General features: G+C 49.1%; 1 protein-coding gene across 1 annotated transcript; it reads left to right on the forward strand.

Moving 5' to 3' along the window:
- Window positions 1–583: 583 nt before the first annotated feature.
- Fuca1 (alpha-L-fucosidase 1) lies at window positions 584–19,486 on the forward strand. The gene is made up of 8 exons (XM_052177754.1): window positions 584–996; window positions 2,711–2,845; window positions 5,383–5,520; window positions 9,468–9,573; window positions 12,411–12,611; window positions 14,329–14,519; window positions 16,498–16,597; window positions 18,839–19,486. The coding sequence occupies exons 1-8, from the start codon at window positions 620–622 to the stop codon at window positions 18,977–18,979; spliced, it is 1,389 nt and encodes a 462-aa protein (XP_052033714.1). The 5' UTR covers window positions 584–619; the 3' UTR covers window positions 18,980–19,486.
- Window positions 19,487–23,124: the final 3,638 nt, after the last annotated feature.

Genomic DNA, 23,124 nt, shown 5'->3' on the forward strand with positions numbered 1-23,124 from the left:
TACAGTGTACTTACACTTTATAATAAATAAATAAATCTTTAAAAAAATAAAAAATAAAAGTTTAAGTGCCTTGGAGTTCTCAAAGTTAAATTCAACGGACAAAAGATTAGCCAAAATAACCATACCTGCCCTTAATCTTTCTGCAGCTATTTCTCTCCCTCTGCATAAAGCTCCTTCTTATCTTGTTATTTCTAAATCTCTTATACCACTCTCCCATCTGCTAAGCTCCACCTGCTGGCTGGATGTACAGCGAACCCATGGCTCCTAAATAGTCACTAAATAAAACGATCTGGTTTCAGCCTTCCCCTAAACATTGGTGCAACAACGTGGACTTCTCCAAGTTTTTCCCACACCTTGGGTCTTTTCCCACTTGCGGAAAGCCGGCAATTAAATCCTTAGGGGACTCTACGGAATTTTAGTTCAATAGTTCAGAGTCAGCCTTAGGTCTTTCTCCCTTTCAATGCCAGAGGGCGCTCCAGAGGCGGTGCCTCAAATGGCCTGCAGGACTGTAAGCCTGACCCCGCCTCTTCTCCTTCCAAGCCAATCGTTACTCTGAGAGGCGGGGCTACAACCGGCGCCTGCGTGTTAAGAGGGGGGCGGTGCGGGCCCGGAAACAAGGATGGGGAAGCTGAAAAGTGACTGGTGGTCGGTGGGCTCTGGGCTGCTGGTGCTGCTGGCGACTGCGGCCCCGGCAGTGGCCCTGGCTCCGCGCCGCTTCACTCCGGACTGGCAGAGCTTGGACTCGCGGCCACTGCCGAGATGGTTCGACGAGGCCAAGTTCGGGGTGTTCGTGCACTGGGGGGTGTTCTCGGTGCCTGCCTGGGGCAGTGAGTGGTTCTGGTGGCACTGGCAGGGCGATCGGATGCCGGCCTACGAGCGCTTCATGAAAGAAAACTACCCGCCCGGCTTCAGCTACGCCGACTTCGCACCACAGTTCACAGCGCGCTTCTTCCACCCGGACCAGTGGGCCGAACTCTTCCAGGCTGCCGGGGCCAAGTGAGTGCGGGACGGGCGCGAGGCGGGACCAGGCAGGCCCATGGCCGGCGCTGCCTGACCTCGGAAGGTCCCGGACCCTGCGTTCTGCATCCTGGAGGAAGGAGCACTGATGCTCAAGAAGAGAATCCAGCTGAGGATCAGTTTTAAATAAATAAATAAGCAAATAAGGCGGGAAAGCCCTAGGTAATACACCTATGCGGAGAGAGACTAGAGCCAGGCTACACCGGTGTCTCGTTTGAAAGGTCCAGAACGCAGCCCAGATTCCCGTCAGTGGCCCTGAGTTGTGGACCTGGCCAGTTCCCTTAGGCTATGCGCAGCGTCCGTGGAAGCTTATAAAAAGAAGCCGCCTGACTTCTTTGTAGCCCTGTGCCTCTAAAGGGAGAAGGAAGGATGGGAGTTTGGGGTTGCTCTTTGGAAGCCTCCCTCACTTCTCACTTCCTTATAGAAGAACTCAGAAGAGGGAGGGGGTTGTTTGGTCAGAGCCCTCCAGAGGTAGTGCGTTTTGAGAGCCCTCTAAGCCAGAGAAAATATTGGCCGGCATTGGTCAGAGGGATTTGGCCACTGGGAGGACAGCCTCCACTCTCTCATTGATTCTTCTGCCAAACTCCAGCTTTCTGTTTCCTCTGGACCTCGGGTTTTCTCCTACTGAAGGGAAAGGCCGTGTGTAGCTGACAGTATTTCAGCCTTTACTGTGTAGGAGTAAAAGGCCTGAGGGAACAGAAATCTGTCTTCCAGCCATCTCTAAGAGCCTTGTTTGTTTTGTTTTGTTTTGTTTTGTTTGTTTGTTATAGCCCAGGCTGTCCTAGAACTCTCTCTGTAGACCAGGCTGGCCTTGAACTCTGAAATTAGCCTGCCTCTGCCTCCCAAGTGCTGGGATTAAAGGCTTGCACCACCGCTGCCTTAATTTACAAATGAAAAAAGTTGAACTCCAACTTCTTTCCAGACTTCCTGTTTTCTGCACGAAGTGACTAACCCAGAGAAGGACAGAAGCCTGGTGCAGCCTAGACTGCAGATCTACGACCTGGAAAAAGCTCTTGACCACTGCACCCAGGCTCTGCAAGCCATACCCAGAGGGAGTGGTTATTTGCTTGTTGAGTGGGAAGGGTTTTTATGTGTCAGAAGGACTGTTTAAAAGGGAAAGAGATGTATTACATGAAGGACACTGTTTGTATGAGCCTAGGGTACTGCCCTGAAGTCCAGGGGCCCCTACAGCAGCTGGTGATGAAATCTCACATACATGTTATCTTTTTCTATAAAAGGAAATGATATATTGAATGAATTGATCATCTATCTCCACACTTATATTTTCAGTCCCAGATGTTTGAGCCTTTGCCACCTTAAATGAGAGGCAGTTTCACAATATTGGTAAAAAATGAGCAGTTGCTGTGTCTATTTTGCTCTTGCCAACAGAACAGGGCAGAGGGTTGAAACGGGTTCATCCCTTATTCCCAGGAGTGAGCCTGAGAGCTAAGTAGCACGGCTTTTCTCTTGCCAGCCTCCCTCCCCTCTGGGCCTCCAGTGCCTCCGTCCATTCTTGAGTCACACCTGTTCGGGGATATTATCACTGCAGAAGCATCGTGGCTGTCATAGTGACGCATCCCAGGGCATATCCTTTAATCAAGGCCTGTCCAATGTGTCAGAATTCTCAGGCATGCCAGGCAAGGTCACGGTTGTGAACATCGCCTTTGTTCTTGTTTGGTTTTGATGCCTGCAGGTATGTTGTTCTGACCACAAAACATCACGAAGGCTTCACAAACTGGCCAAGCTCTGCGTCTTGGAACTGGAACTCGAAGGACGTGGGTCCCCACCGTGATTTGGTTGGTGAGTTGGGAGCAGCCGTGCGCAAGAGGTGCGTGTCTGTGGCTAGCCAGCTACTCCTCCATCCCTGCCATCCGGCCTTCCGGAGACTCGTCCCGTGTCCTCTTGTCTGTCTGCTAGGGTCATTTAGCCAGGGAGCAGATGGCCTCCCAGGCTTTGAGTGTGAGACTTGGGGGGTTTTCACAGAACCAAAGGTGATCTGGAGAAAGTTCACAGTGGGGGTGGAGTACCCCTGTCGCAAACCGTGATGGTCTGCTTGCAGCCTGCGAAGGATTCCCATGGGAGAGCTTGTGATACAGAGCCTTCTCCAATATGTGATGGAAGCCAGGAACTGGCTCCCACCTCTCTCCTCCATAGCTACCACACCCAACACCAAGCTATTCAAGCCTGAGGGCAAACTCTGGTAATGGCCGATCAAAAACTAAAGAGGCCAACACACAACTGATTCTCCTCAGCACACTTCAGTATTTGTCACTTTACGGGGGTAACTAGCCAGACTGGTGCTAGTTACTTGGGAGGCAAAGTAACCCAAGCCAGACAGAGTAGCCAGACATGATGCTAACACTTGGGTAGAAGAGGCAGGAGGGTTAGGAGTTCAAGGCTGGCCTTAGGTATATAGCGAGTATGAGGCTAGCCTGGGCTAAACAAGACTATATCTCAAAAAGCTAAATAGTAATGATAATAAAAATAATAATAGGAATTAACTTTTCTATTAATTTCTATTATTAATTGGATATGACAGAGGTGGGGTGGCTTTGGGTCTTGGTGCTGAGGGTCAAACACAGGACCTCATTCATGTGTGTTAAGCGGTTGCTCCTGCACTGACTGCATTAGGTACTTGTGTGGTAGTGACCACCATACCTGTTAAAAGCAGCTTCAGGCAGGGAAGGTTGGTTTTCAGACCAGCATGGTGAGCAGCTGCATACCTGGCGTCCACACACTGTGGTAGAGGTTAGCCATTCACATATCTAACAGTTAGGGAACAGCAGGAACCAGAGGGTGTCCTTGAGGTGTCCTGCTTTGGCCAGCATGTCCACCTCCTAAGAGGCCCACGGATTCCCAGAACAGCACGATTAGGAAAGGAAAGAGCCTTCAGAACATGGGCCTGGGCGGCGACAGTGCAGATTCAAGCCACAGCTCCAAGCCCAGTCCCCAAACACCAGTGCGTATCCAAACCCTACTGGCAATGTTTGCCTTTAAGATTACTTTCTGCTGTGACTCTGAGGCCTAAGCTGGCCACCTGTTTATAGGAATGGAGTTTGACTGGGACACAGCTATGCTGTGGTATACACTGCCCAGGACCAATTCCTGGAACAAGCTGAGAGCTAAGACAGAGATCGCGGAGCTGGCACCGTCCAGTGGTCTACCTGGACCTGTAAGAATGCATGTGCTGCCGGGCGGTGGTGGCGCACGCCTGTAATCCCAGCACTCTGGGAGGCAGAGGCAGGCAGATTTCTGAGTTCGAGGCCAGCCTGGTCTACAGAGTGAGTTCCAGGACAGCCAGGGCTACACAGAGAAACCCTGTCTCGAAAAAATCAAAAAACAAAAACCAAAAAACCCCAAAAGAACAAGAATGCATTAGCTGACGCCTGTTCCCTGCTCTGTTCCGTGCCCCGTGCTGCACTTGGCTGCTAACCCCGTGAGAAATGTCCACGTGACCTTAGGTGTGGGTCGCACCTGGACTTTGGAAGCAGCTGGGTTTTTTTTTTTTGTTTGGTTTGGTCTTGTGAGACAGGACCTTGCTCTGTATTCCTGAAGAGCTTGAGATTTGCTGAGCAGACCAAGCTACCTTCTAACTTGATGTAATCCTCCTGCCTCTGCGTTCCAGGTGCTGGGCTTCCAGACCTATGGCACCAAGCAGAATGCATTGATACCTACTCTGTTGTGGTTAGTCCCCGAGTCACACACTGAAATGACACCCCCCCCCACACACACACACCTCAGTTCTTCCTTGCTGTGTTATTTTTCTTTACTACCTACACTGTAATGTTTGCACAGCACCATGTCTTAACTGAACCATAAGAAGTGTACATTTTTATGAGGCACAGCGTGACATGAAAGCAGCATACAATGAACAAATCAGGGCGATTAGCAGTTCTATATCCTTAATCATCTATCTTTCACTTGTCAGTCTCCTCTCTTCTAGTTCTTTAAAGAAGTATTTAGTACAGATGAGGATGTAGCACGTGATTGAATGTTTGCCTTGCATAGATGATTCCCAGCACCATAAAAAATAAAGTAGGAAGATGGTGGTGGTGTTTGGGGCCAGCCTGGTCTACATAGCCAGTCCCAGGCTGGCCATGGCTACATATTGAGACCCTGTCTCAAAAATATATGTGTGTGTGTGTGTGTGTGTGTGCATGTGCATGTTAAAAAATTATTTAAATGAAAGCTCTAAGACAGCTTAGACTGGCATCAAGCCCACTTATAGCCAAAGAGGACCTTGAGCTCCTGATCCCTCTGCCTCCTGCTCCAAAGTGCTGACTCAACACCTAGCCTGATTTTTCGTAAAGCAAATGGTTTCCTCTCTGCCTAATGCCAGCTGCTGCTGTATTTTTTCTGTTCAAGGAACATACGCTATGGTCTCTACCACTCGCTCTTGGAGTGGTTCCATCCACTCTACCTACTCGATAAGAAAAATGGCTTCAAAACTCAGCATTTCGTCACCGCAAAAACCATGCCAGAGCTATATGACCTTGTCAACAGGTAAGAAGCAGGAGCGGCTGGGGCCTGACCTCTGTGGAGTGCCTTTATGGGGCTGAGGTCCGAGGCTGCTCTGTGAAAAACACTACACACATCAAAATGATAAAAGTGGTGTTTATGTGAGTGCTAAGCTTGCTTCCCTTCTGGGCTGTGCTTGCTTACTGATGCCACAGTCACAGGGCCCTGGCTGGCAGTGTGTCGGTGTGTGGTGTGTCGGTGTGTGGTGTGTCGGTGTGTTGGTGTGTGGTGTGTCGGTGTGTGGTGTGTCGGTGTGTGGTGTGTCGGTGTGTGGTGTGTCGGTGTGTCGGTGTGTGGTGTGTCGGTGTGTGGTGTGTCGGTGTGTGGTGTGTGGTGTGTTGGTGTGTGGTGTGTCGGTGTGTGGTGTGTTGGTGTGTGGTGTGTCAGTGTGTGTCGTGTTGAAGCCAGAGCTTCGGAGCCCTCCTTGCCACTGGGCCTAGTCAGGACCTCGGAGAGGTCACCATTCTCAAATCAACTGCTTGCAATGGAGAGTTGTTGCTAACTGTAGCCTTTGCTACCCCACCTAAGCCCTGGGAACAAACAGCGCTGCCAGCACCCCCCCACCCCCCACCCCACCCCCCACCCCCGCCAGATTTCCTGGATCCAGTGATAAAAATCTCAGACACACTTGTTGCTCAATTTCAACTTGCATTTTTGGCACAATTGCTGGGTGCTACTTATCTCCCGCCTGGAGAAGCGTGCCCTTATCAATACCGGCACCTCTCCACCTGCCTTCAACTCCAGTCACTCAGTTACATCTCTGCTCAACACCCCCAACCGCCCACCGCCTGTGAGAGCAGCCACAGGCCTGCTCTGCCTGAGATCTCATAGGGGCTGGTCGCCATTTCTTCCTCTGAAGCATGACAGTCTCTCTCTCTCTCTCTCTCTCTCTCTCTCTCTCTCTCTTTCTCTCTCTCTCTCTTCTTCCCTGCTTTCTTCTCCCTCCCCTTGCCCCTCCCCTCTCCTTGTGTCTATCTCTTCCTGCAGAGATCTGGAAGTTCTGCCCATTCCTTCTGCCCAGCAATTGGCCAATGACTTCTTTAAAAAAAAAAAAGAATTATTTACTTTATATATGAGTACACTGTAGCTGTCTTCAGAGAGCATCGGATCCCATTACAGATGGTTGTGAGCCACCATGTGGTTGCTGGGATTTGAACTCAGGACCTCTGAAAGAGCAGTCAGTGCTCTTAACCGCTGAGCCATCTCTGTAGCTCCTCTTGGTTTTTCAAGATAAGGTCTCTCTGTGTAGCCCTGGCTACCCTAGAACTCACTCTGTAGACCAGGCTGGCCTCAAACTTAGAGCTCCACCTGCCTCTGCCTCCCAAGTGCTGGGATTGAAGGTGTGTGCCGCCAGGCCTGGCGTTTTTCTTTTTTTATGGTAAGATCTCACTTTGTAGTCCTTGTTGATGCTCCTGCTTTAGCCTGAAATGTGAGCATTTCAGGCCGGAGCCACTGTTCCAAGATGACTGGTTGGTTGGTTGGTTGGTTGGTTTACTTTTAAGACACGTCTTCCTTTGTTACCTAGGCTGGCCTCTAATTTCAGGCAGTACTGCTGCCTCCCTGAGTGATGAGCCACCGTCCCCAGCTTCTAGCCAGTCCCCTTGCATCTGGTTCTAGCCAGATGACTATCTGGAACCGATTGTAAGACACCTGCAGAGGAGCCGCATGGTGGCGCATGCCTATAATCCCCCAGCACTTGGGAGGCAGAGGCAGGCAGATTTCTGAGTTCAAGGCCAGCCTGGTCTACAGAGTGAGTTCCAGGACAGCCAGGGCTACACAGAGAAACCCTGTCTCGGAAAAAAAAAAAAAAAAAAAAAAAAACATCTACAGAGGGCTGGTCAAGTGCAGATGTCTGGAGTTCTGACATCAAGTTTAGTTTTTGGGTTTTTTGTTGTGGTTTTTCTTCTTTCCTCTCCCTCCTCCTTCTATGTCTAATCTTATCTAACCTTGGCTGGCCTCAAGTTTATAGCAGACCTGTTGGTTGCGGAAGTTCTGCATATTGAGATTATAAGTATGTGCCTGTGCCTCTGGCTTTTTTCTTTTGTAAAGTTTGTGGCTTAGAGCAACTTGCTTAATCTCCCACTTGCTTTCTTATCTATCCCTGAAGGGAGTGGGGGTTGTTAGTAATCCCGGGAGCTGACGGAAAGGGCATAGAGCCCCAGCCTAGCCTCTAATTTGCAAGTCTCCTAACTCAGGTTCAGGTTTCCAAATGCTACCACACCTAGCTTTTTTTTTTTTCTTGGTCCCAGACAAGACCCAAGTCTTTGGACTTGCTGGGCAGTGCTTTACCACTGAGCCACACAGCCCATGCTGCGAGCACTGCTGTTGTCTTTTCAGTCACATTTGATTAGGTTGTGTCCATGAGTGTGTATTTGTTCTGAGCACACACATGGAAGTCAGAGAACAGCCTGCGGAAGTCTGTCCTCTCCTCCCACGAGGATTCCGGGGATCAAACTGAGGCCATCCATCTTGGCGGCCGGAGCTTTGCCAGCTCAGGCTGAGCCTCCTGGCCTGCCCATGCACCACCCTCTTTTCCAGAACTTAATTATTATTTGTGTGTTGTTTATATACAGCATGGGCAGCAGGTGCCTGGGGAAGCCAGCAAGCATCAAATTCCCTGAACTAAGCAGTTGTGAGCCGCCAGCCATGCCGCTGGGAAGCAAAGCCGGGTCGGCTGCAAGCAGTAAGCAGGCTCGCTCACCCCTGCAGTGATTGTCAAGCCCTGGGAGCAGCACCCCTAATTAGAGCTAGTTGCTTGAAGGGAAGCAAACCCTAGATACTGATGACAGCTCCTTTTCTAAAGGGGACGACAAAGGAGATTGGAGGAAATGTGCCTTTGCACCGCAGTTTATTATTATCACTATTGCTATTGTTACTATTATTATTACATTTTAGTGGATTTGGGATGTGTGTGCATGCATGTGCCACGGTGTCAGAAGACCACTTGCAGAGTCGGCGCCCCAGGGGTGGATCTCGGGTGGTTAGACTTGGCAAGCAGACGCCTTTACACACTGAGCCGGCCGGTTCACCAGCACCCTGCAGCTCGTATTTCAAAACAGTTGCTTTAGCTGTTTGGGTGTTTTGTCTGCATGTTTGTCTATGCTCTCTGTGCACACCTGGTGCCAACAGAGGCCAGAAAGTGGCATCGGATCCCGGGGGACTGGAGTATGGGTGATTGTGAGCCTCCAGTGTGGTATGGGAAATCAGACCAAAGTCGGTGCTCTTCCAGAGCATGAGCCGCCGTCTACTGCTGGCGCCACACTACTGAGGCAGCTCTCCACACCCTGTCTCTGAGGCTCTTTTAGACAGTGATTGTGTTAGGAAAAAAAATTAAAGATTGATTGATTGATTGATTGATTGATTTTTTTTTTTTGGATTCGGTTTTTTTTTTTCAAGACAGGATTTCTCTGTGTAGCCCTGGCTGTCCTGGAACTCACTCTGTAGACCAGGCTGGCGTCAAACTCAGAAATCTGCCTGCCTCTGCTTCCCAGAGTGCTGGGACTACAGGCGTGCGCCACCACCACCTGGCTGATTTATTTATTACTATATCTAAGCACACTGTATCTGCCTTCAGATGCACCAGAAGAGGGAGGGCATCAGATCTCTTTACGGTGGTTGAGCCACCATGTCATCGCTGGGATTTGAACCCAATTTTTCTGACATTCAGAAGAGCAGTGAGTGCTCTTAACTGCTGAGCCATCTCTCCAGCCCCAGAAACCCAATTTCTTATCTCTTTGGTTTCTGCATTGTAATTTTTATGGTCCTTTCCAGTCAAGAGACTTTTCTTTCTGACAGGTTAGGAAAGGAACCCACGGCCTCACATACGATAAGCAAAACTTCCAGCTCTGATTTTTAAATATTTGTTGTAACTGTCTATCTGTAAGACTGGACTAGATTTAGATGACAAACTGTTCTGGTCACATGTCTTCCAGCTACAAGCCTGACCTGATCTGGTCTGACGGGGAGTGGGAGTGCCCTGATACCTACTGGAACTCCACGGGCTTCCTCGCTTGGCTCTACAACGATAGCCCGGTCAAGGTAGGTGGTTACCTCAAGAGAGTATGATTGAGATGCCGACACTAACCTGTAGTCTCAGCTGTCAGTCCCGAATGGCAGGCTTCGACGGCAGGGGAATTTACAGCAATCTAGTCTCCGGCTTTTCAAGAGCTGGGATTACTGCAGGGGTGAGGCACCACTCCTAGCTTTACGCCTGAGTCTTAAAGGGTGCTTAACTAACTGAACCTTCCCCATAACTGGCTGGTGTGGTACATAGGGCCCGTTTGTTCGTATGTTGTGTTATGGAACTTTTACTGAATGGCAGAAGTCTTAATCTTTATGATAGAAAATGTCAAAGATTGTACATGTTCTTGACTTTATAGATTTTAAAGAAAGATCTAAGTAAAAAGTGGCTTGGGCTGGGCAGGGGTGGCAGGCGGGGGTGGCACGCACCTTTGATCCCAGCATCTGGGAGGCAGAGGCAGGCAGATCTCTATGAGTTCCAGGCCAGCCTGGTCCACAGAGTAAGTTCTGGGACAGCCAGAGCCTCAGAAAATATGATTTCAAAAAGCAAAAACAAAAGAGGGAGAGGGAGAGAGGAGTGGGGGGCTGAGGAGATTGGTAGTTGGAGGGGTGGCCAGCGGTAGGGCGGGTGCTTAGCAGGCACAGCCTGGGTGTACTCAGAAGCACCACAGCTAAGCTTGGATGAAGGTGCCCTGGTGGATTCCTGGCTGTGGGGTCAGACTGTGTAGTCATTACTGAACTCAGAAACCTGGAAGCTGTTGAGGGGGGGACCCCGAGTGGTGGAGACTCACTCATGGGAGAGTGGGCTAACAGCAGGGCTTCCGGGGACTTGCCAGAGTCTCTGGGGACTCCCAGATGTTCAGTTCATCCCCAGGTAGTTAACACTGAATGCTGTGGTCTAAATTGTCCACATCTGTCTCTGCTCAGCGTTTAAAGGGAAAACACTCTGTTAGTCACCATGGTGCCCCGTCTCTGCCATACCTTTTTGAGTGAGCAGTTGACGGCCCATCCAGACTTGAGATGGGCCAGGTATGGCGGTACATGTCTTTAATCCTAGCACTCAGGAGACAGGTGGATATATCTCTGGGAGTTTGAGGCCAGCCTGGTCTACCCAGTGTGTTCCCAGGCCAGCCATGACCGCATAGTAAGACTCTTAAGATGGATCAGCGGATAAGAGCACTGACTGCTTTTGCAAAGGTCCTGAGTTCAAATCCCAGCAACCACATGGTGTCTCACAACCATCTGTAATGAGATCTGGCGCCCTCTTCTGGAGTGTCTGAAGACAGAGATAGCATACTTACATATAATAAATAAATAAATCTTTAAAAGAAAATAAACAAATTAACAAACTGGGCATGATGGTGCATGCCTTTAATCCCAGCACTCCGGAGGCAGAGGCAGGTAGATCTCTGTGAGTTCGAGGTCAGCCTGGTCTACAGCCTTGTCTTGACAAACCAAACTTAGGATGGTTGATTCCTCCGATGCCTCTGCGGTAGGCGCCTTTCTTCCGGGCTGTGCCTTCAAGGAGCAAGGCTGTGTGCTACATGGGATGACAGTGCCACTAAGGAGGATCACAGAGGAAAAATAGAAGCAGAGATGCAGTGTGGGAAGGAAGCCAATATCAGTCACATTTTAAAAACTGACAGGGAGGGCTTAGTGGTTAAAGCAGGAGACTCGCAGGGACCCACAGAGTTCCTGACCCAGCATGCTCACACTTGGTGAAGCCAAGCCGGATCACCTGAAACTACAGTACAAGGGCAGCCGACGCCCTCTCCTGGCCTTCTTGGGCCCTGCACACTTGTACACAGACAGATGCAGACAAAACATCCATACGAGGTTTTAAATAGTTTATTAGCCGGGTGGTGGTGGCGCACGCCTGTAATCCCAGCACTCTGGGAGGCAGAAGCAGGCGGATTTCTGAGTTCAAGTCCAGCCTGGTCTACAGAGTGAGTTCCAGGACAGCCAGGGCTACACAGAGAAACCCTGTCTCAAAAAAACCAAATCCAAAAAAACAAACAAAAAAAATAGTTTATTATATGTGTATGAATGTATGCCTGTGTAAGTTTATGTGTAATGTATGTAGGCAAAAGCCCATAGAAGCCAGAAAGTGGCGCCAATCCCCTGTAAAAGCATCAAGCACTCTTAACTGTTGAGCCATCTCTCCTGTCTCCTGCCTGCCTTTTTTTACAAATGAGTGCCGGAGAGTCCCCACACTGACACAGAAGTGCTTTACCCACTGAGCCATCTCCTGGGCCCACAGGCACTCCGCCATGTGCACCCTTACCCCAGCACCATTGGCCGGGTCCCCGGGCTCGGGCACTGCTCACATTAGCGGCTGAATGCTGCTTTGGTTTTTTTGTTTTTGTTTTTCCTTTTTTATTTCACGTGCATTGGAATTTGCCTCCGTGTGTATCTGTGCTGTGGGAGGCTGTGAGTTACAGACAGGTTTTTTTTTTGTTTGTTTTGAGCTGCCTTGTGGTTATTGGGAATTGAACCCAGGTCCTCTGGAGAGCAGCCAGTGCTCCTAACCACTGAGCCATCTCTCCAGCCCTGGATGCCACTTTGTAATAGGCACTGCCTTCAGTACCGTAAGACATTTCTTAGCATCTCTGGTCTCTCCCACTGGATAGCAGCACTGTCCTCACTGGGACAGCTAAAAATGTCTAGAGTCCCACATGTGCCCTTTAGAGCAAGATAGCACAGGGCGAGGGGTGGGGTGGGGTGGGCGGCGGTTAAGCACTAGAGTAGCCAGTCCTGCTGTCCTTCCTTGCCAATAGACTGTTGCCAGATGGCTCTGCATGGCATAAAGGAGCCAGGCGGTGCCGTGCAATGACCCCGCCCCCTTCCTCCTTTAGGATGTGGTGGTGGTAAATGACCGGTGGGGTCAGAACTGCTCCTGTCATCACGGAGGGTACTACAACTGCCAAGACAAATACAAGCCACACAGCTTGCCAGACCACAAGTGGGAGATGTGCACCAGCGTGGACAGGGCATCCTGGGGCTATCGGAGAGACATGACCATGTCGACCATCGCCAACGAAAATGAAATCATCGAGGTAAGAGCACTGCCCTAGCTGTTTGCCTGTCTCAGAGCTGCCGTCTAACCTGGAGTCCAGTCGCTAGAGCCTGCTCGGGCCGCAGTCCATGGAGACTGTCTTAGTTAGGGTTCTACTGGGGGGAAGAGATACCATGACCAAAGCAACTCTCATAAGGGCATCTAATCTGGGGCTGGCTTGCAGGGCCAGAGTTCAGTCTGTTTTCATCAAGGTGGGAACATGGCAGCATCCAGGCAGCTTTGGTGCAAGAGGAGCTGAGAGTTCTACGTCTTGTTCCAAAGGCAAACAGGAGGCGACTGGCTCTCGCGTGCTTAGAAGGAGGGTCTCATTATCCACCCCAACGGTGACAAACTTCCTCCAACAAGGCCACACCTCCTAAAAGTACCACTGCCTGGGCCAAGCATGTTCAAACCACCTCAGAGACAGACCCCTTATTTGTTTGGGGTGGGGGCGAGCGTGGGCCACATTGGACATGCAGGGCTCAGAGGGCAGCTTGAGAGTCACGGCTCTCCTTCCACCTGTGCTTCCCGAGGACCCAACCTAGGCTGTTCATCTCGGTGGTGAGGGGTTTCATCTTCTGAAGTCATTTCCTTCGCCATCTTCTCAGCCCCAGGGAAATCTCTAGCTATGGGGATGGTCTTCCAAAACTTTCCTTTTTCTTCTTTGTGGAAAGAGTGTGTGTGTGTTTGTATGTGTGTGTGCGCGCGCGCGTATACACATGTAATGTGCATGTACTAGGGTTTGTTTTGATGTGGGTATGCACGTGTGTTTGTGACATCCAGTGCAACCTCAGTTTCCATCTATTTGGGGAGACAAGATCTCTGACTGGCCTGGCACTGGCCACTCCGCTAGGCTCCCCTACCAGCTACTGCAGTGAGCCTTCTGTTGCTCCCCAGGACCGACATTACAAGCACGCCCCACGACACCCAGAGGTTTTTGGCCATTGTTGTGGCGTGTCTTGTTTTGAACGTTAATTCTGAGCTCAGCTCTTCTTGTTCATAAAGCAAATGCTCGCCCTCTGGGCCATCGTTGTCCCAGCCCCTCCCAGGAGGATCTCAGTTCGCATGTGCGTGGTTTCTGTTTCTTGCAGCTGTAATGGTGCTTCAGTAGACGGGACAGCTTTTGAGCACTATGGCTGAAGAGCGCTTGGGTATGGGATGTAGTGCCGTGTATAGCTGCAGCTATGTGAAATCACAAATCAGCAGATGTAATGTAAATCTGCATCTGGATGCATCTGTAATGCATCTGGATGTAAAATCAGTCCTGGGTTGCCTTGAGTGACTGTTGTTTAAGAGGTCACAGCAGACACCTCCACTCCAGGATGCCTTAGGAATGTCTCTTTATGGTAGTTCTTTGTTGAGACTGGGTGTTCATGGAGTCCCTGCTGGCCTCAAACTTGGTAGCCAAGGCTAGCTTTGAACTCCTGGTCATCTTGCCCTTTCCCACCTCAGGTGCTGGAATTACAGGCACGGGCCAGTATTCCCGGCTTGGCTTGCATCGGTGTTGCCGAAGGGGCACATGATCTGTACTTAAACAACTCGGAGACTTGCTGCCCTGCCCAGCCCCAGAGTGTAACTCACCCCCCAGTGTTCCCTTTGTGGTGCTAAGGCCTGAAGCCAGGGCTTTTTCCCTCTTAATATTCCTAAATGTCTGTGTGTTCTAGACACTGCCAGCTTGGTAGTCACGCCTCAGCTGTCCTTGTTTCTGCCCTCTTTAGGAACTGGTTCAGACGGTAAGTTTGGGAGGCAACTATCTTCTCAACATTGGACCAACTAAAGATGGCCTGATCGTCCCCATCTTCCAAGAAAGGCTTCTTGCTGTTGGCAAGTGGCTGCAGATCAACGGGGAAGCCATCTATGCCTCCAAACCCTGGAGGGTGCAGTCTGAAAAGTACAAGACAGTTGTGTGGTGAGCCCTGCCTTCTCTCGGGGTAGGAGAATGACTAATGGTGGCCGTGTTTCAGTTCAGAGTGACAGGAAAGCCAAAGTCAAAGAATTAATAGCAAGCGAGCGATAGCTGATAGATAGATAGATAGATAGATAGATAGATAGATAGATAGATAGATAGACAGACAGACACATACATACAAACATAGATACATACACACATACATACATACATACATACATTATAGATAGATTGATTATAGGTAGATTGATTATAGACAGATGGCAAAATATCAAACTGAGTACTTAGCACACCCAACCAAAAGCACTTGGGGAAGCCCTTAAGGCTGGCATTCCTGACAGAGGGTCCAGGTAGAGCAGAGACTTCTCACTCAAGTAAGAGCAGTACAGTGAGTGATGCTGTCACTCTGAGGCTCTCGGACAGCAGCAGAAATCAGCTGGGGAAGCTGGGCAGTTGGCCGGAGTTGCAAAGGTGCCTTCTCTCCGTGGGTGAGCGACCCAGGGCTGAACCTCTGGCTTCCGGTCCCCCCACAGGTGATTGTGTATCAGGGATAGACAGCGCAAGAGAGCCCTCTTGGAGAGGGCTAACCTAGCTATTCTCAAAGACTCAAGGTTTTTGCTTTTGGTCTGTTCTTCTGTTTCCCATCCTGACACGGAGTTAGGGGGCAGCCCAGCCCCTGACAAGGGGCCTCATGACACTTTGAGACACATGCTTGGGTCCGAAATGCGGTGGAGGGTGCCCCGCTTCCAGAGCCAGCTTCTGAGTGAGCTCAAACAACACAGGAGAGTATATCAGTATTGTACTTGATACTTCTGATGCGTGCCGGCATTGGCCTGTGCCTGTCGAAGACCTGGAACATTCTCGGGTCCTTCCAGCCTGGTCCCTAGGGTGGAGGCTGCCTTGCCTCTTGCTGTAAGATTTATGCCCCAGATGGGTTCTGTCTCCACCCACCCTGCGCAGAGCTCCATCCTACATTTTTCCATTTGTAATGTACATGGACTTCTAGATCTAGTTATTTGACCTTGGACCTCAGTTTCTTTAACTGCGAAGTGAGTGATGGTACTTGCTTCATAGACTTGCTTTGGGCTAGTTAACTCATCTGAGTGAGGCCCAGCAGAGCCCCAGGCCTGACCTCAGGGAGCCTGGTGTCACGCCAGAGTGCCGTGTTCTTCTTCCTCTGGGAACACATTAATCCCATGGATGAATTCCTGTGAGGTGGTTTTTATCCTGTCTTTGAACACGGTGACCTCTCGGGCCAAGGGACGTGTCACCTCTGTATGTCCCACTTGTTCCGCCCTCTGTGGTTTTCCCCTGGATCTGGAGTTGAGAAGATTCCAGTAGCAAGTTCTACGGCTTCAGCGCCTACTAAGTAGGACATGGCAAGTCCATGTTCTGCTTTGTCGTCGCTGTGGGGGTCATGGTTTCACCATGCTGCAGAGGCTGTCTCCACCTCCTGGATACAAGCTGTCCTTCTGCCTCAGCCTCCTTAGTAGCTAGGATTGTATGTGTGCATTACCATACCAGCAGAGGTTTATTTATTTTTTTCCTTTTGAGACACCATGTAACTGTGTGTAGACCAGGCTGGACTTGAACTCACAGATATGTACCTGCATCTACTTCCTGAGTAGCGCTGGGACCACCATTAATGGCTACCATCTTTCTTTTCTCTTCTTTTTTGGGGGGAATGCAGGGAGGCAGGGGGCAAAGGTTATTGAGGCAGCCGGGAAAGCTCTAGAAAATGCATTGCCCAAGAGTTAATTTTAATTTTTCAACAAACCTTAACAACCCAGTGAAGGGATAATAGAAGATTCCAAAGAATTTTCTAGACCCTTTCCTTTCTGAATACCTTACTAGCACTTCCTAGTAGTCATGACAAACACAAGGGCTTTAATGGGTGAGCTATCTAAAGGGGATGTGACGGTCTGTCGGAGAATACAGCTGGACTCAGCCGTGGGCAACGCTGTCTCTTTGTTCCCAGGTACACTACTAAAGACTCGGCTGTTTATGCCACTTTTCTGAACTGGCCAGAAAATGGAGTCATGAACCTCAAATCTCCCAAAACAACCTCGGCCACAAAGGTAAGGAGACTCTGTCAGTCCCTCCTGCCACAGACCTGCCCGGGCCTTCACAGGTACTGCAGCAGGACACAGCATTGCACCAACTTTCTGACTCTTCTTCCGTCCTCAGTATAAATACTGTCTCTAAAAAACGACCAGCAAGCAGAACTGTTACAGCAGGGTAATTGATTACATGATTTTCTAAATACTTTTACATTCCAGTAAGCTCATCATAAGTTTAAGGCAATGATCCATGTCATAAATCAATAAGACTTGAGGTATAACAGCGGGATTGTCTACACATCTTCCCACTAAGACTAGTATCTCACTAAACTTATCTGTTACTAGCCCCTTAAGTTCATTATAAGTTTAAAGTTTTATCCCACAAGTTAGGACAGTTTTGTCAGGAGACAAATCATCTGCCTTGTGTCTTATTATTTTAAATTTTTGTATAGATAAACTAGTCAATATTTTCTGTCCTTGCACCTACAATAAATTGTCCATTCCCAGTTTATGACCTGTAGTTACCAGATAATAGTTTCACAGCTAACCTAGAAGGAATGTTTTCCTTGATTGTGAATTTGTTCCTCTCCTGCTTTTTTCTTCTAGTGCAATTAGCCCATGACACATGAAGATTTACTGAGCTCTAAATGCAGCTTTTGTTCTGTAGAGGACTTGAAATTACTTATATCAATTTAGTAACCCCTATAAAATCATTATCAGGAGTTATGGAATCATTAATTTGTCTATACAGCAGTACTATATGAAAGTATATCTTCATGTTGATCCGCAGAAAATCTGCACAATAGGGTGGGCTGATGTCCAGAAATCATTAGGCTGTGTAATGGTATCAGGAAAAGCACGTCAGCAATGAGAAGCAGTCCTGGGATGAAGTCTCTAAGGACCCTGCATTCTTAGGCCCACCCATTTCAGGTCATGCAAAATGATGCGCTGTCTCTAGAAAGCGCCCTTGCATGCCTTAGCCTTTCCTCCGTGGCTTCTGACAAACCTTCGAAGCTCTATCAGTGTTTGTTTTTCATTTTTCCAGCTCTGGGGATAGACCCCAGGGCCTAGGCATGCTCAGCCAAGCACTCCACCACTGAACTACATCCCCAGCTATCGTGTTTTAAGCTAAGTTCTCTGTGTAGCTCAGGCTAACCTCAACCTGTGGCCCTCCTGTGTTGTATTAAGTATCTAATCTCAATTGGATGTTTCTACCCCACTTTTGATCATTCAGTTTCCAGAGAAAAACATAAAACTTTCTTTCTTTTTTTTTTTTTTTTTTTTTTTTTTTTGGTTTCTCTGTATAGCCCTGGTTGTCCTGGAACTCACTCTGTAGACCAGGCTGGCCTCAAACTCGGAAATCCGCCTGCCTCTGCCTCCCAAGTGCTGGGATTAAAGGCCTGTGCCAACACTGCCCGGCTAACTTTCATATTTATAATAAGCCTTTAATGCACTAGAGCTGGGCCGATGTCCACCCTCTGTGTTATTGTGCCTACTTCCCAATCATTCACCCCAGTGTTACAACTTGCCATGGTCCATCTGGGCTGCTCTTAACTCCAATTGGCCAGCCTTCATGGCTATGTTTTTGTAACTCCTCTCTCCATCTTGTGGTCCTGCCTTAGACCCCAGGCCCGGGAACCAAAACCCCACCTACTTCTCTGTCCAGTTATAAGCTATTGGCATCTTTATTCAACCAATAGTTTTAAATTAAGGGACAAGATCACATAGCATTACTCTGTGTATGTGCAGATTCTCTCATCCCTGGGGACAAGCAGGCTTTGGGGGAGGGGGCAAATATTTAGCATTACAGTTCATAGCAAAAGACCAAACCTCCTCACTCCCATCTCCTCCTCCCCAGTGCTAGGATTACAGGCCTGTGCCCCCACACCTGGCTAAATGTCGCTTTTATGAAAAAGCAGTGGAGCCGGGCGTGGTGGCACACGCCTTTAATCCCAGCACTTGGGAGGCAGAGGCAGGCAGATTTCTGAGTTCGAGGCCAGCCTGGTCTACAGAGTGAGTTCCAGGACAGCCAGGGCTATACAGAGAAATCCTGTCTCAAAAAAAACAAAAACAAAACAAAACAAAAAGAAAAAAAGAAAAAGCAGTGGCAGGCTTTTGCTTCTTCCTCCCCAGGTTCCTTGCAAATGTCTGTCCCACTAGCCTGTCCTCACTGCTCTGTCCCAGCACAGCTGTCCCCTGCCATATTTGGGGCACAGTCTGCTCATCTGTGAATAACCGGTGTTCCCACCCCTTCTGCAGATAACAATGCTAGGAATGGAAGGAGACCTGAGCTGGACCCAGGATCCACTGGAGGGCATCCTCATCTCCCTGCCACCCTTGCCACCTTCCGCTCTCCCCGTGGAGTTTGCCTGGACTCTAAAGCTGACCAAGGTGAAGTGATCGTAGAGGCTCAAGGACAGTCCTCCCGGTGTGCTGCTTTTCCCTTACAGGACCATCTGTGCAATAAAGTAGCTTCCCTTCCACCAGGCGGTCGATCTTCCGAGGCATTCTAATGGATGGGGACCTAGCACACCATGCTGCCTGAGAGGATTAAGATGGGGGAGCCCTTGCTAGCAATTCTGGTGGGCAGAAAGACCTGGCCAGCTCAGCTGAGCCACCCAAGTCTTCACTAAGATGAAGTCTCCCCCTCTTCTCTGATGACCTACCTGACAATGAGCCAAGTCACCCCTTGGCCTGTGGGAGCAGCTCCAAGAGGCCTGGCAAGCCCAGCCCGTCTGTCTTACATAAGGTTGGTGCAAGAGATGGGCCCGGGCTTACCAGGCTGTCAGGCTCAACTCTTCGGAAGTCTGCAAAGCAAGCCAAAAGCTCTGAAATTGAGCATATCTTCAGAAATACCAATGAAAGAATGTGATTCTGCCTTGCCTTTTAAAACAAGATGGAAGTAAATGTGTGTGTGAGATTGTTTCTACCAAAAGCACGTGATAGGTTTCTTTCCCTGACTTCGGTTACAGCTTTATACACATTTTCTGGTTTTCTTGTTTTTTATTGGTGGGGGGGAAGTGGCCTGGAGATAGGGCTCCGTGGTTCCATGCTGGCCTGGCATCCACAGAGCCCTCGGTTCCATTCCTGGCACTGCATGAACCAAGTGTGGCATGCATGTCTGTGATCCAGCAGGATCGGAAGCTAGCCAGGTCTGTCTATACAGTGAGCCCAAGGCTGCCCTAGGCTTTATGATCCTGTGCAGAGAGGGGAAGGAGGAGAGACTTAGCTTGTTGGGTCTCCTTCATGCAGAACACAGCATGTGGTCTCTGGGGTTTTGCTCTCTCATTATTCTGCTGCCGGTCTGTGACAACTACCAGCTCAACCCGTGAGTCACTTTGTACTCAGGTACTTACGTGCAGAGGGCTTTGGATCCATTGCTTATGATAGTTCTGAGCTGTCGTGTGGGTGCCGGGGACTGAAATCAAAGAGCGGCCCATATTCTTAGCCACTGTGCCATCTCTGTGTAGCCCTGGCTGTCCTTGAACTCAGAGATCTTTGCCACCACGGTCTGGCTTCCCTTGTTTCTTATGTAATATATATGTTGGCTGAGTAATGAAGATCTTGTTTTGGTTTTTCAAGACAGGGTTTTTTTTGTATAACAACCCTGGCTATCCTGGAACTTGCTCTGGAGACCAAGCTGGCCTCGAACTCACAGAGATCCATGTGCCTCTGCCTCCCGACAGCCAGGATTAAAGATGTGCACCATGAAATTTTAAGTGTTTGAGAAAACCATGAAGGCTGGAGAGAGAGAGAGAGAGAGAGAGAGAGAGAGAGAGAGAGAGAGAGAGAGAGAGAGAGAGAGTGAGTCTGAGGGTCTGCTGCCCCCTTCTGGCTGCTTTGGGCACTGCGCACATGGAGCACAAACAAATGCTGGCAAAACACCCATAAAAGAAAAATAAGTCATTAAAAAAATCAGTCATTTAAGGCACACGCCTTTGATCCCAGCACTCAGAGACAGCAGCAAGTGGATCTCTCTGAGTTCAAGGACAGCCAGGGCTACACAGACAAACCCTGTCTCAAAAAAACCAAAGGGAGGGGGAAAAAATCAAACAAAACCCACTTACAGTTCCATGGCTTTTGGTATATTCAAGGGTTGTATCCACCACCACCACAGTCGTTAGAACAGTCTCACCATAAACAATGGCTGTCAGAAGTTCTCTCTTCAGCACCCTCCTACCTGCAGTTCTCAACCTTCCTAACGCTGCAGCCCTTTGATATAGCTCCTCCTGTTGTGATGCCCCCCGCCACAAAATTATTTTCACCTCATAACTATTTCAGTTCATAGTTGTTAACTCTGCTACCATTATGAATTGTAATATGAATATCTGTGTTCCTATGGTCTTCCGCAACCCCTCTGAAAGGGTCAGTCAGCCGCCAAAAAGGATTGAGAACCGATGTTTCATATGCTCTGTGTGAGACCCACTGATCTAGATGATCGCTGTCACCCTCTGTGTCCTTAGTGTGTCTTGTTCTGGGTCTCATGTCAGGATCTCAGGATCAAACAGCAGGAGCTCCTTGTGTTTGTCTTCTGACACTCATCAGGTTCATTTATATTGTGACACACCCCAGTTCCTTCATTCTCTGTATGGCCGAACACGGACATAGCATGTATCATTCGATGGACATTTGAGTTGCTTTCAGACATGTCTAATCCATAGTCTGGGGTGGGGCACATATGTCCTCAGGTTGTTACAAAGGTGGCCCAACAAGAACCATGTGCTTAAACATAAAAACATGGTGACATAGTGTTAATTTCTTTGTGGTCGCTCTGATAAAAACCATGACAAACGTAACTTGAAGGAGAAATACACAGCGTGAGGTCATTGGTCCAAAAGAAAAGACAGTGGTCTCATTGGGGAACACATCTGAGTCACAGAGCAACTGTTTAAAAGATTCCGGTGTGTGGTGGCTATTCCTGGTTGTCAACTTGACTATATCTGGAATGAACTGCAATCTAGAATGGAAGGCTCAACTATGATCCTAATCTGGAGGCTCAGAGATATAAGTTTCTGACCTGGATCTTGGCACGGAGATCTTGAAGCATAGTGTCTATGAATTTCTGAAGATTAAGACAAGATCTCTGAGTTCAAGATCTGGGATTAAAGGCATGGAGGCACAGCCTTTAATCTGGGCCACACCCTCTGCTGGAGATATATATAAGGACATTGGAAGAAGGAAGACTCACTCACTCTTCCTTGCCTGCTTGCCTTGTGGGACTGAGCAACTGCTAGATCCTTGGACTTCCATCCATAGCTGCTGTTGACCATTGTTGGGGAGTTGGACTACAGGCTGTAAGTCATGGACAAATTCCCTAACTATATAAAGACTGCCCATACGGTCTGTGACTCTAGAGACTAGTTCTTGTGACAAATACACGGTGGTAGACAAGGGTATATGGACATGCCCAGTGTGCTGGCTGCTTCTATGTCACCTTGGCACAAGTTAGTCATTGAGAGAACCTCAGTTTGGAAATGTCCCCACCAGACTGGTCCTCAGGTAGGCCTGTGGGGCATTTTCTTAATTAGTGATTGATGGGAGAGGGCCCACCCAGCCATTGTGAGTAGTGTCACCTGTGGGCAGGTGACTCTAGGATAAGAAAGCAAGCTGAGCCAAGCAGTGGTGGTGCACGCCTGTAATCCCAGCACTTGGGAGGCAGAGGCAGGCGGATTTCTGAGTTTGAGGCCAGCCTGGTCTACAGAGTGAGTTCCAGGACAGCCAGGGCTACACAGAGAAACCCTGTCTCAAAAAACAAAACAAAACAAAACACTTTTCTCCCAGAGATACCTGTCACATTGTTTTTTATTTTGTTTTTTGGGGGTTTTGTTTATTACCTAAGAGAGAGATAATCCCAATTTTTTTAGTTGCCTTTTTGAGGCGGGATCTGACTCTATAGCTTAGGTCTTTGTGGAACTCGCTGTGTAGCCCAGGCTAGCCTCAGACTCTTGCAGGAACTTCCTGCCTCAGCTTCACAAGATGTGGTTTAGAGGCGCAGGAACTAGTTCATTTTCTCTGCTAGTTAAAAGATTAAGAGGCAGTAGAGATGTGTTACCAGGAGTCTCTGGAAGTCCCAGTGGAACCTCATATGATACTGGGGAAGTCAGGGTCCCCTCCTGGGGCTCTCTGTTTCATTAATAAAATTTAAGGACAAACACAAACAGAATTACAAGCACAAAGAACTGATTCAAACCAAAGCTGAGGGCAATGGATTAATTTGAAAGGAGAAGCCCAGGGCGGGTGAGCTGTAATCCCCACAGCTTCCTGGAACGGAGGAGGAGGATGGAGAGGAATAGCACACTGCTAGAGAGAAGGCTAGGTCAGCTGCCTGGGGGCAGCCACAGGAAAAGAACAAGGAACCCCAGCTGTTCGTGAAAGCCTCCCTGCAGCTTAGGCGCTGGGCCAGCATCCGAGAGCAAGGGAATGGTTCTGCCAAAAAAGATGAAGAAGGGACTGTGGGAGCTGACCACACCTCTCAAGTCAGGGGCTTAGACCCAGTGGAGACCAGACCTCGGGGTGGCTTATAAGGCCAGTGGGGACTGCATTAG

This window comes from Apodemus sylvaticus, chromosome 3, assembly GCF_947179515.1.
Source record: "Apodemus sylvaticus chromosome 3, mApoSyl1.1, whole genome shotgun sequence".
Taxonomy (NCBI): Eukaryota; Metazoa; Chordata; class Mammalia; order Rodentia; family Muridae; genus Apodemus; species Apodemus sylvaticus.

What these genes read in the sequence shown, in the direction of transcription:
- Fuca1 (XM_052177754.1), top strand. Translation starts at nt 620, where the DNA reads ATGGGGAAGCTGAAAAGTGACTGGTGGTCGGTGGGCTCTGGGCTGCTG. An exon ending in TTCCAGGCTGCCGGGGCCAA is followed by an intron (nt 997 to 2,710) that starts GTGAGTGCGGGA and finishes TGATGCCTGCAG; the next exon opens with GTATGTTGTTCTGACCACAA. An exon ending in ACAACGATAGCCCGGTCAAG is followed by an intron (nt 9,574 to 12,410) that starts GTAGGTGGTTAC and finishes TTCCTCCTTTAG; the next exon opens with GATGTGGTGGTGGTAAATGA.